Here is a 14,228-nt window from a genome sequence, read left to right on the forward strand (position 1 = left end):
AGATTCTCACCACTGGGCCAATTGGCAGCATCAGTATGGATGGTGAAGAGATTGAGATAGTTAACAGTTTTAGTTTGCTTGGCTCCACAGTCAACATTCCTGGTAAGAGCAGCCAGGAAATCAGGAGGTGAATTGTATCGGGAAAGTCAGCTGTGAGGGACTTCTCAAGAGTACAGAAGTGCAACGACATCAGGCTGGAGATGAAGGTGTGCATAATCCAGGCTATATTCTTTGCAATTACATGCTATACATCAGAGAGTTGGACAGTGAATAGGGATGATTGAAAGAGAATTGATGCCTTTGAGTGCTGAAGAAGAGTGTTGAATATACCATGGACTTCTAGGAGAACAAACAGGTTTATCCTGGAGAGGGTGAAGCCAGAATGTTCCCTGGAGTCAAAGATTCTGAAGCTTCATCTGACATACTTTGGGCATGTTGCAAGGAGGGACTGATCCTTGGAGAGGGACTTCATGTTTGGGAGAGCGGACAGACGGCGCAGGAGAGGAAGATCCAAAATGAGATGGATCGACTCTGTGAGTGGAGTGTTGGGAATGAATGTGTTTGAGACAGTGAGGTTGGCACAGGATAGAAAGGCATTTCGTTAGAGCTATTGTATATAAGGTCATTATGAGTCGCAAACAACTCGATGGCATATAACAACAACAGCAACAACAACATTTCCTCAGCATGACGCTGCTTATGGTAGAGCTTTGCTTTAGACCAATTATCTTCTTTGCCTTCTCATGAGCCTCAACTTTTCATTCTCTTTTTTTCATGGTAATCCAAATGATACCCATACAGCTTTCGGTATAACTCAATATACTCATTGTGTGACGTGATGGCAGCAAAGCCCCCAGGCACAGTCTCTGGGGTGCAAAAAACGCTTTCAACTTTCAGGTCTCTGAGACGCAAGAACCTACTCTATACAGGCCCATGTCAGGAAATGGTCACCCTCAAACATTGCTGATTCAAGCCAAGCATGACAGTCAATTCAGACTCATGGTAATTTCGATTTGTGTCACTAACAGTGCTCCACTGAGTAAAGATCAAGTGACCTCAGGGCTTTCTTTGGAGGTACTGCTGGATAAATTTGAACCTCCAGTTATTCAGTTAGCAGTTACGAGTATGTGATATTTTTGGACCACCCAGTGACAGACTAGGAATAGCAGACAAAAATGTTAGAAAGATCTGGATCCCCGATGGCTGAATGCACTACACTGATCCTGGGCCACATACAAATCTATTCTGTGTGAGAGAGAAATAACCCTCTACTTAGATGTCTTATTATATACAATTGAGTCTGATCTGAAAGGAAATCTATAAAAGGATATGCAAAAATGGTTAATCTCATTATTAATCATTAATAACATACAAAGCACCTTCATTACAAAGCAATCTTTATTATCTAATTATGTCTTTTAAATTTTCCACATATCATAACCTTCAGGTAGGAAGGAAAAGAAAATCAACCTTGTCATTAGGACGCTCATTTTCAAATTATTTTAAACATAAATTACTAATTTGTTTGTCTTTACTAGAAGAACTTGAATACATTTCTGTGCCATAGTATTTATAGAAAAATAGGGGGTCTCTGTTATTTTATAGAAGACAAGCTATTCGAAACCACCAGTTTCTCTGTGGGAGAAAGATGAGCACTCTTAATCCTTGTCATTCACTACCTTTGAAAAATCTATCAGAGGATCAGCTATGAATCAGTTCCTAATAAATGGTTGTTGTTTGTTGATATGCGCCATTAAGTCACTTGTGATTCATGGGGACCTTATGTACAACAGTCTTGAGACCTGTTCTATCCTATGCCAACCTACCCTCATTACCCCAGTCACTAAATCACTCCATCTCATCCAGTGTCTTCCTCTCTTGTGCTGTGTCCCTCCAACCTTCCAAGCATGATGTCCCTCTCCAAGGACAGGTTCCCCCTTGCAACATACCCAAACATTGTCAGATGAAGCCTCAGAATCCTTGTCTCCTAGGGCTTCACCCTCTCCAGGATGGAGTTATTTGTTCTCCTGGCAGTCCAGCACCACAGCTCAAGGGCATCTATTCTCTTTCTATCATTCCTTCTCATTATCTAGCTTTCTGACACATAGCAAGTAATTGCGAAGACTATGGCCTTGATCAGGTGCAACATAGTCTCCAGACTGATATCACTACTTTTCAGTACTCTGGAGAGGCCATTGACTACAGACTTTCTCAATGCAATTTGTTTTTTTATTTCCTGGCTGCTGGTACCAAGAGTGTTGATTGTGCAGTCAAGGAAACTAAAGATGTTAACAATATCTCAATCTGTTCACCATCTATCACGATGCTACCAATAGTCTAAGTAGTGAGAATCTTTGTTTTCTTGATGTACTTCTATCCATATTGAAGGCTACAGTCCTTGACCCTCTACAGCAAGCACTTCCGGTCCTCCACAGTTTCAGCAAGCAGGGTTGTGTCATCTGCATAACACAGGTTGTTGATGAGTCTTCCTCTAATCCTGATGCCACAGTCCTTCTCATAAAGCCCAGCCTTGTAAACAACTTTTATATGCCAGAATATTCACTAAAAAGTACAAAATATTTCAGTTAGTTAAAACAAAAAACAGAAATCTTTCATGGTTGGACTCAAATCTGGGATAACATACTTTCAAACATTGAATTTTATAAAAATCTGATAATTTTATGAAATAAGGAAGAAATGAATGAAGAAATGATATGCCTTAGAATTATAGGGATTTTGCTATATGATAATGACCACTCTGGAAGAGAATATAGCAGAAAAAGGAGAAAACTGAAAACCTTCAGACAAGATATTAGCTAGCAAAGTGGGAATGGGTGTCTCTAGGCATTTGGTGAAGCTAAATCTGCCAAAACACTGGGGAAGGGAAATGAGCATTTTCTGGCTCAGTTATACTAGAAGAGTGAGTTGCCTCTGCTAGTAAAACTGTATTGAATATTGAGTAGACAAGTATTGTTGAAGTTTAAAGGGTTTTCTCCATTAAGGCAGAGCTCAGGTTAGCCAAGGAAGCCAAACAAGCCCATGGGCCTGAAGGCCTAGTAGACTGAGGAGAAGCCTGCAGGTACTACTGAAAAGGCTGTTCAAGGTGTAGAAGTGGGTCCTAAGTAATCTGTGATCCTGAATTGTAACTTACTAATGAACCTCATAATGATGAGAACAGTCTTTGGGTTCTGTATGGCCTTTACAGCGAACTATTGTACTCAGTAGAGAAGTAGAAAATGGGACAGCAGTTGCCACAATTGGTTAAAAAACTGGAGAGAGGAGGTAGGTCTGGCATCTTACTTATAGATATCATCCTCAGGCTGATGTTGATGGCGATTCTCTCTCCCATTCATGAAGTTAGAGAAGATCAGATGCTGTCCTTAGGACTTTTTTGCAGTTCCCCATCATTTCTTGATTTTGAAATAAATTTTATAAATAAAAACAGAAGATCCTGTAAAACATCCTCTTTTGTGGAACAAACAAAACAGTGTAAGGTTATGTTTGCTTCTAGCTGTAGCCCAAGGCCCATGGGAGCTAGCTTCTTTTCCTAGGCCAGAATTCATTCTCATGTCTTGAGAACATTTTAAATCCCTCTCTGAACCCTCCCTTTTCTTGCATCTTTCACTCTTTCTACAACTATACAATCTGTCAAGTGTAGGATAACATATGGTTATGAAATTAATACCTTTCAAAGTGGATTATACAGGATAGGGTTTATACTGACATGCAAGCTTCTTGTCTTTCTCTGTCATGGTGGAGTTTTAATAATACATATGACTGTTGTCTGTATCACTCATCTTTGCAAACATTGAGAGATTGATAACAACTTTACCTCCTGTGCTTATTAACATCTTTTCTTGGAGCATGGCTATACAAGATGAGAGACAATCTTTGCATGTGATTTGTAAGTCATTTGTTTAAGAATTTGATAGTATCACTTAGTAATATTTTAGGCTTAAATTGTTGTGTTTAGAAAGTTCTTTTTCATGCTTAACTAAAGTTTAAATTGATTTTCTCAAGACCATATACTTAAATTGCCTAAATATTATTTTCCCTATATCTTTTACTGTATTACTGTCTGAATCTTCCTTCAAGAACGTAGAAACATAATAAGCCAGTTTCATTGCCTTGCAGAGATTTTAAAAGTTGTATGGAAACGAATCACCTGCTATATGATGGGGAGTGAGGTAATGAAATATATATTTCCTAAGACCTGCTTCCCAAAATATATGATCTTAGAAGCTCTGGAGTATCCTAGGATTATGCATTTTCACAGGCTCTTCATTAGCCCTCCACTAGGATTGAAGAGCAAATGGTTACTTGAGTGTTCTAACACTCATTAAAATCAGTACGGCCAGATTTTTTTTTTTTAAATTAACTGCTTCTGGTACTTTTTCTATATCTTTCCAAGTCTTTCTGCTATTTTTGTCCTGGTTATATACACACACACACACACATGCACACATGCACATACATGTGTTAGGAGTTAAAAATCAACCTATAGCTGACTCCTAACTCTCCAGAGGGTTTTAAGAGGCTTTAAATTGCCTGGAAGGAGATTGGCTAATTTTCTCCTATAAAGCATCTAGTAAATTTGAACCACATGCCTTTGGATTGCCAGTGTACCTCCTTACCACTAAGCCATCAAACCATCAGCAAATATATATATATATATAACACCCTTCTTATTTTACCTGGAAAATTTGTGCTAGCTTACCCATTAAATATCATATAAAATATCACACCCTACTTGAATGCCCATACAACTTTGTACATAATTGTATTATATTGATTATTATACTTTCTTAAAGTTATTTTTATAGTTACTGGTTTAGGTGCCTTTTTTCTATGCTAATTACACTTATGTATCCATGGTTGCTGGACAGAAACTAAATGCAGTTAATCTATTTCTAAAATGGACTCTGAGGATGTAAGTGGGGGAGAGAGGGTTGACATTCATATCATTGCTCTCTTGAGACAAACATAATGAGAATATTGCCAACCTATACTGCTTCATCAATTCTACACATATCAGATTTTATATTATGTGCCACAGAGTTGGAAATAACTCTTAGCTGATTATCGAGTAGGTTTTCAGAGCCAATAAATCTAAGGCAATCTTTCTTCTTGTGGAACCACTGCTGGATTAGAAGTCTGGGTCTTTGGGTTGGCAGTGTACCTCCTTACCACTAAGCACATAGAGCTTCCAACAAATAAAGTTAGTCTTTGAAATCTTTTTCCTAATATAATAAATCCCAAAAATTGGGTTTAGAAGAGGCTGCAGTACTGGGGATATTAGAGCTAATGTCAGATGGATCCTGGCTGAGAGCACGGAGTACCAGAGGAATGTCTGTGTTTCATTGATTACGCAAAGGCATTTGACTGTGTAGATTATAGCAAACTGTGGCTGACTCTGAGAAGAATGGGAATCCCAGAACACTTGATAGTGCTAACGAGAAACCTATACTTGGACCAAGAAGCAGTCATCCAAACAGAGCAAGGAAACACTGCATGGTTCAAAATTGGAAAGGGTGTATGCCAAGGATGTGTCCTATCTCCTTATCTTTTCAATCTATATGCAGAACAGATTATCTGGCCAGCTGGGCTCAGAGGACAACAGTGGCATCAGGATTAGAGGAAGACTCATCAACAACCTGTATTATGCAGATGACACAACCCTGTTTGCTGAAACTGAAATTACGTGATGTGTTTGCTGAAGAGGGTCAAGGACTGCAGCCTTCAGTATGGATTGAAGCTCAATTTCAAGAAAATAAGGATTCTCAGCACTGTACTGCTTGGCGGTATCATGATGGATGGTGAAGAGACAGATTATTAACATCTTAAGTTAGCTTGGCTCTACAATCATCATACTCTTGGTGCCAGAGACCTCTTCCAAGTACTGAAGAGCAGTGATGTCCGTCTGGAGATCGAGGTGCACCTGATACAGGCCATGGTCTTTGCGATTATTTGCTGTGCATCAGAAAGCTGGACAATGATTAGGGATGATAGAAGGAGAATTGATGCCTTTGAGCTGTGGTGCTGGAAAAGAGTACTGAACATACCATGGGCTGCTTGGAGAACACACACATTTGTCCTGAAGAGGGTGAAGCCAGGCTGCTCCTTGGAGACAAGGATTCTGAAGCTTCATCTTACATACTTTGGACATGTTGGAAGGTGGATCAGTCTTGGAGAGGGATGTCATGCTTGGGAGGGTGGAGGGACAGCACAGGAGAAGAAGACCCTCGATGAGATGGATTGATTCAGTGACTGGGGTTATGAGGATAGGAGTATCAGAGGCAGTAAGATTGGCACAGGATAGAGCAGGGTTTGAGGCTGTTGTATATAGAGTCACTATGAGACATAGACAACTCGACGTCACATAACAAAAACCATCAATTATTATATAAGGATAGTAAATGAAGACATTACAGTACATGTTGTTGTTGTGTACCGCTGAGTTCGAACCAATCCATGGTTACCCCTGCAGTGGATTTTCAGATGCAATTACTCACAAGGGAAGAGGAGATTGCCCATCTTTCTCCTGTGGAGCAGCTGGTGAGTTGGAACCATGTGCTTTTTGGATTATAGGGCAGTTTCTTGACACTAGGACACCAATGCTCCCAACTAGTGACATAAACTAGTGTATATTTATTATGTTCTTATGTGTCTACTAAGTTCTTAGAATTGAGAAAAAAAGTTAGGTGATAGATAACCTGTTAGAATGGATAACACAATTTCTTAGAAGGCAAGCCATGAAATTCAGTGTTCTCTAAGTGATGCATAGTATAGGCTGCAAATCATCTGTGATTCGGTAACATCAGAGGGGCTTTCTAATCTAAGCACTCTTCTTTGTCAATGTGGTAAATCAAACCTATATGAACAACTTATTTCCAAATGTATACGGTAAACTTACATAATTATGGCTCTCTTTTACTTAATATTCAAACCTTCTCAACATTGCTAATGCAGCAGAAGACAGTTTTTTCTTGCTCAATGTAGGGAGAACCACCTGACTTCAAAAAATTGCATGTTGTGAATCAAATTAAGTCCTCTAAATATATGTGTCAACATTTAATAGGACATGATTTTCGATGTAATGTATTTACCCTACATGTTGTACATTTCAACCTCTGTATGTCGATAGTTGTAGAGGGGCTTCGGGACTTTTGTTCAAAGGGTTCCTATGAGTCATGCTCAACTTGAAGGCAATCAACAACAACGTTAATGAGAAAGGATTAAATAGAATTATATCATGATATGGCCCTTCCTTATGATATCATCTGAGATGCAATCAGCCAATCAGTTGTAAAGGGAATTTCCCTGGAATATAGCCTGCAACAGTTTTTATCACACAAGAGATTAAAAAAGAGAGAAAGTGAGCAGAGACAGAAGACTTCAGTTACTACCAGGAAAGACCATATAAGTGGAACACATCTTTTGTACCAAGGTTTCTGTTCTTGGAAGCACCTCAACACAAGTTAAGTTCTAAGCTGTACGATGACTCCGTGGAATGTTAAGCCTATAGGTACTTAGAAGATGCAAGGACCTTCTTTGTTAACAGAGAGACAAAGCCTTTTTTCAGAGTTGTTGTTGTTGTTATGTGCCATCGAGTCGCCTGCAACTCATAGAGTTAGCACTCTGAATTTGAGCATGTAACCTTCCAAACTGCAAGATGATGATTTTTGTTTGTTCAAGATATCCATTACTGATATTTTTGCTAACTAGATAACCAGCTTTTCATTAGTTTATGGACATTTCAATAACTCTTTAACTTTTATAAAACTGCAATAATGACCTCAATATAATAAGCACTTTCCACTTTCTTCAGAAGACCAGATTATCTCAGAGTTAGTGAAACCTTGTTTCCCATGTTGTTGTTGTGTGCCATCGAGTCGCCTGCGACTCATAGCGACCCTATGTACAACAGCCCTAAACTCCGCTCTGTCCTGCGCCAATCGCACTGTCTCTGACACTCCCATCCCAATTATCCCAGTCACTGAATCAATCCGCCTCATGGAGGGCCTTCCTCTCCTGCGCCGTCCCTCCACCCTCCCAAGCATGATGTCCCTCTCCAAGGACCTGTCTCTCTTCACTACATGTCCAAAGTAAGTTAGACGGAGCCTCAGAATCCTTGCCTCCAATGAGCCACCCAGTGTAACCCTCTCCAGGACAAATCTATTTGTTTTCCTAGCAGTCCATGGTATTCTCAGTACTCTTCTTCAGCACCACAGCTCAAAGGCATCAGTTCTCCTTCTATCCTCCTTGGTCATTGTCCAACTCTCTGATGCATAACAGGTGATTGCGAAGACCATGGCCTGTATCAGACGCACCTTAGTCTCCAGAGAGACACCACTGATCTTCAGCACTTTCTTTTTATTTTCTTCCATAGTTAAGGTTCTCAGTGATCACATAATCTTGCCTATAACTGAGACAAAAGCTACCTAATTTGTCTTAATATAAAGTAATTACAGTTTGCTCACTGGCAGCCTCCTTCGTTCTTCAATGTGCTTATAACTTATGGTATAAAGTCAGAATATAAGTAAGGAGAAAGGGGCTCAGAACAATTATAATGCAGAACAATAAAAATAACTTTGAATTTTGATGTTTGATCTGACTTTAAGACCAACTTCCTAGAAAACCCGGAATATTTCCTGTCCCTTCTGTACAATGATACAAACCCAAACCACTCTGGTCAAATTCAATTGGAAGCCCAGCTTCTGAAAAAACCTTTCTTGTAAATTGCAGCTCATCTCAGACCAAAGGCATTCCTCCTCCTCCGTTCTTCAAGCACTTATTGTATTCATCTCTAACTTGGTAATTAGCATATGTATGCAACTTCTTGAAGTTGTTGTAAAGTCTTTAAATGCAAAAGCCGTGCTTAACACTTCTTCTATTAACCATATCTGAGAAGGATGAACAATCTCCCTTGCAATTAACTGCTTCTGAAAATCCAATGGAGGTCAGCTAAAGGTTTTTTCTTAGGTATACAACAATAAACTGTCATCTGACTCATAATGACTTCCCCCTTTTTTTGGTTTTCTTGCAAACTTTGTATACATTGGTTTCACACTATTCTTCATTCACATTGTGTTTTACACAATCACTCTCATGCATTATGTTTTATAAAAGAAATATATGATTGGCTATTTTTTGCATGACAACAGTCCAGAATAAGAGCTGCATAGTAAAATGGATTGGGGTGGGGGTGGGAAATCGTACAACAATGAAAGTATTTTCTTTTCAAAGAGAGAAGTGAACTGGGGGAGATGGGTGGGCAGGGAGGAAAATGTGCAACAATGAATGAATTAAAATCCAAGTTCTCTATAAATTTTCATGAAAATCTCAATAAAAAATAATATCCTTAATCTATCTTTTCACCTAGATCCTTCCCATTTACTTCCCCCCACTACTTCCACCCTCCAAACCCTATGGTTTCACCCATACTATCCTCCCCCTCTGTGTTCCCCCCCTTCCCAAGGCTGTAAATCTTTATGAGAAAAGGTTTCCCATCTTTCTCACAAGGAATTATTGGTGAATTCAAACCATCAATCTTTTGGCTAGCAGCACAACATGCCACCTGCTACACTAAACTAGGTCCTAATCCGCAGTTTGTAATTCCATCAAATTCATGGCTCTTCAACACTTTACAATTCCATGGTGGGAAGTCTTGCAATACTATATACCTAATTTTGAATGTTGGTGCCCTTGTAAGAGCTGTACCTTCATCTATTACCTGAAATATAAGCGTATTTGTAATGCCAGATCACTTAACAAACACAAAGATATTAATTTTTTTTAAATTTCCTCCAAATTAACATAAAGCAAACTACCATGAACTCAGAAGATGGCAGTTCAAACAAAATTTTCTAAGTGCTTTAAATTTAGCAGATTGATCATATGATGTTGTTAATCTAAAAGAATCTGTCTCACACATATCTATTATTAAACATGTAGCACTATTATTAAACATGTAGCACTACATGACATAACATTAAGTGTTATGTCTCATTTGGATTATTTTTCTTATTTGAATAATCCTATATGTAATTTAAAACCTATGTCTTATCAACTTTTTGCTCCTTTTTTGATACACATTTCTTAAAAAAATTGTATCATAAAACATTAGACGAGGAATTATCTAGGAAAGATTTTTTAGATTACCTACATTTGTGTACTTATTTACAAAAAAGAAAATTGACACTCAAGGAAGTGATTAATTTGTTTTAAATTAGCTAATTAATCAATTAAAAAAAAACAAAACCAAAACCACCAACCAAAATACCCAACAAACCCTAATCTCCAATGTGTTCAAATTCCAAATGGATACAACGTCTAGTATACTTCATTATCTCCTTTAGATAACAATATAGGTATGTATTTTAATATTATAATTTTGATACATACAAAATGGATTAAAAGAAAACACTGAACACCACTGGAAATGAAGCATGCACATGAAAATAAACAAGTGCATGCACAAGGCATTCCACGAGAGACTCTCCAAATTTGCACAAGTGCACACCACAACTGTTCTTAACTCACGACTATAAAGATGATTGTGTTCCAAAATTAGCAAATTATGAGCATTTCTTACCTGGCAGCTGTATAAGAGGTTGATAAAAGACATTAAAAACTTCAGCTTTGATTAGACATCAGATTTTCCTGGCACAGAAGGTTTGCTTCCACTAGCACTTTTAATGTAAAGTGGGCCAGACGCTTAAGAGGAATAACTCAATATATATTGCCACATTACAGTATTATGTAGGTGATTATTACTAAAATGCTTTTCTATTCTTTAGTTTTTCTCAATTTTTCTTTTCTGGCTTGAGACTCCTACAAATAAAGGCACTTTTTTAGACTCCCAAAACATAGGTAGGGATAAAACTTTACAATGATCCTTTCTAGGATATAGAAAAGGCCACTATCAGCTTAAATGCTTGTAACCTTTAACAGTGCCATAGTTTGGAGGAAGGAAGAGAGAGATATATATATAAGGGAAAAGTATTGATGAGAAAGGAAGGACCATTTTAAACTACCTCTAATTCCTTTAACAGCAATGATTAACTACACAAGGCTAGTTAGCTAGGAAATGTATACTTTGAAAAGTATATATATATATATACACACACACACACACACACACACACACATATAATACACTCTGATGTAAAGCAACCAGTTTTCACATTCTGACAGGTAAACCCTTTTAAAAACACCAACCACTATGCTTCGACATCCTCAAAATTTTAACCACCTCCATGAGCTTCCATTGCCCTTTATATAAAAGGTGATATCTTGACAGGTTTAATAAGTGCTCAGGAAAGAACAAGGAACAAAAAGGGGGGGGGTCTCCCTTCAGTTGATCTTTTCTTTCTAAACATGGAGGTATATAAAAGAACTAATCAGTAATAATAGAAACCCAAGTGAAACAAAAAACAGCAGCTTTTTAGTAAAGCGCTTAACTATAAAGAGAACCTATAAAAGAACATCAGTGTTATGACATGCAACAACAGCACAGGAAAAGGTAGCAAATTTGGTTGTGACATCTTGAAATAGCTACACTCTTAAACTTACAAGAATGATTTTGTTTCAAGAATTTTTATTTTTGCTTTAGAAAACTTTCATTTGTTTATCAAAACCAAGTTTATTGATGACCCATATGTACCAATTTCCCCATACTTTAACCGTATGATCTTAAGAAGACTAATTCTCTGCGAAAATATCAATAAATAATGTTCAGTAGTCCTGATATCTACTAAAACAAAGAAGAACACATCCTTCCAAGTAGCCTTCCTTGGAGTTACACATCAAAGGACTATAGACTGGATTTATTTCACATATACAATGATTTCCAGTCTCAGTGGGAAGAAAGATTGATAAATAAAGAAATAAAATACAGGTTTCATTTATTAGGTTTATATTATGCTTGACAAATGTATCTGTGTGGAATTTCTGACCCACATAAAGAAAAAATAATTCTTTTGCCCTTACTTATCTTAATAGTAAGTAAAAAGGGCTTGAGTGGACATATCTTAACTTCCTTGAAACCACCCCCTGCCTTAACAAATAATGTTTACAGTGAGAAACAGACAGTTTAGAAATTGAAGTTACTCACCATGGAGGAATCACTGCTTCCACTCCCGATTGGAGCTCCCTCAGCACAGGTTGGGAGGTGGGTAGAAAGTTGACTAGCCCTGCCCCCATCTATGACATCACAATCTACCTCATAAAAGGTAGTGAAAGTGCTCTGAACTCCTGTCTGATTTCCGAGAGATACAGAAAAGAGAGAGTGAGAGAGAGAGCAAGAGAAAAAAAAAAATCCATAGCCTATTTGGGATGGGATTAGGGAAGTGGAAGAGGGGAGTGGGTAAGGGAGAAAGAGGCATACTGAAGGAGTCAGGTGCTGAAAGAGATAAGCATGGGCCTCCTTAATATTGAGCAGCCTGGCCACTTGGATTCCTAATTGGCTCTTGAGCAGACAAATGGACCATCTGGGAGGAGGATGAAGAAGCATCCTGCTGTGTCAGGCACTGTAGGGGGAAATGATAAAGGGTTTCCAAAGGGATGAATCCCCCATATTAAGCAATAAAGATCACCAAGAGAAAAAGCAAGGGCTGCAGCTCTTAGAGCCTGGAACAATTTGTGAGGATTCCAGATGCCTTTCTCCAAGGTTCCATTGCCCTGCTGTGTGACCTTCATCAAGATCTCTGAGCTTTTGCACATCCAGACACTATGTGGTTCTAAAGGGATACTTACCACCTTCATTGTGATCACTTGAGAACTAATGCATTCATGGTTGCTAGAACTGCAATTCTTTTTTACTCTCTCCTTTTGACATGAAGGGGGACAACTTAAAAAATAAACCAGTAACTAATGTCTATTTTTTTTTCTCTTTGGAGTCCTTTCTTAAAACTTTATCTTCAACATAAAACATTACTGGAAATCTTGAATAAATTCTTCCATGTTTAAAAAAAAAAAAACCACAAAGAAACACCAAAACCCCAAAACAGTTAAAGGTGAATTTTGGTCTCATTTTCATAAACACAGGGGAGAAAAATAGGCAATATCTCGGAAATAATAAGCTCTTCTACCCTTCAGTGCCAAAAGGCCAAATTTATGTGACTGAGTGATAACTGACCAAATGCTTTTTATCACAGACATACTGATATACATATCAGTAATTCCATTAGAGTTAAAAATTTGTTTAATTTCTTAATCTAGTTCTTTCAGAAATCAGACAAAATGGGACAATAATAAAAATAGTAGGGATTTCTAAATTCCTTTTTTCTCCATTAGATATTTAGAAGTTTAAGACAATTTCCAAAATTCTCAAAGTTGTTGAGCAGGTATGAGGAACAATCAAAAGCAATGGAATTATTGAAGACTAGTCAGGTTTGAAAGCACCCATATGGAAGCCATTTGCACATAAAATATTTTGGTGAAAGTCAAGATCCTAAATAATGGCTTACAATTCACAACATTTTAAATGCGAAAAAAAAAAAAAAAAAAAAAAAAAAAAAAACCCTCCAAGCCAGTTTCTGCTTGCAAATAAAGAAAATTTCCCATTTTGGATTTCAAATTTCATTTTTATAAATCAATATTGACCTATTTTTAATCACATCATTCACAGATTATGTGATGCATATGTGTATAACAATGATCACAATTTAAAATAAAGCAAAATTGGAAGTTCAAGGAGCAAGGGAAACATAGGAGCTACTAAATCCAAACTGAGGACTGATTTAGTGGCATCCCTCCCATCTTTCACTAAAAATACATGTGGAATTAAAGACAATAGAAAAGAAAAAATAATTATTAAAAAATAAAAATAGCATAGGGTTTGTTTGGTATAACTTTTTCTGAACTTACTAGAGAAAAAGTTGATGCATCCTTTTTTATTTCCATTTTCAGCAATTCTAAGTCAGAATTCAAATTATGAAATTAATGCACATGATTACATGCAATTTCACAACAAATGATCCTAATAAGTTTTGAGACTTTTTGGCTTGATTTTTACACATTGGAGAATTTATTATTAGATTATCCTAGATTTTTAAAATGATGTTTAATAACATCATTTGGCTGTATAACTTGCACATCCATCTCTTGATTTCCTTATTGTAAGGAATGTGTTTGATATTTAACAATTCTTCTCAGTTCCAAAATTGATTGTTATATATTAGAAGTTTACTTAGGTCTTCTTGCCAATCAAAGGTCATTATTTTAAA

At 37.3% G+C, this 14,228-nt stretch overlaps 1 protein-coding gene and 1 pseudogene across 3 annotated transcripts in view; both read right to left on the reverse strand.

Annotated features, from left to right (window-relative positions):
* LOC102874812 overlaps positions 1–3,866 on the reverse strand; it is a 4,770-nt pseudogene extending 904 nt beyond the window's left edge.
* Positions 1–14,228, reverse strand: part of CTNNA2 (catenin (cadherin-associated protein), alpha 2) — a 1,691,926-nt gene that overhangs the window by 40,246 nt on the left and 1,637,452 nt on the right. The window contains exon 17 of one of the 3 annotated variants that reach the window (XM_006900178.1): positions 12,116–12,259. The exons of the other annotated variants lie outside the window; for them this stretch is intronic. Coding sequence (XP_006900240.1) covers positions 12,116–12,259 — 144 coding nt within the window. The remainder of the gene's footprint in view (positions 1–12,115; positions 12,260–14,228) is intronic. 3 annotated transcript variants of the gene reach the window in all.

The sequence above is a fragment of the Elephantulus edwardii genome, unplaced genomic scaffold, assembly GCF_000299155.1.
Source record: "Elephantulus edwardii isolate Elephantulus edwardi_28Jun2011 unplaced genomic scaffold, EleEdw1.0 scaffold00275, whole genome shotgun sequence".
In the NCBI taxonomy this organism is placed as follows: domain Eukaryota; kingdom Metazoa; phylum Chordata; class Mammalia; order Macroscelidea; family Macroscelididae; genus Elephantulus; species Elephantulus edwardii.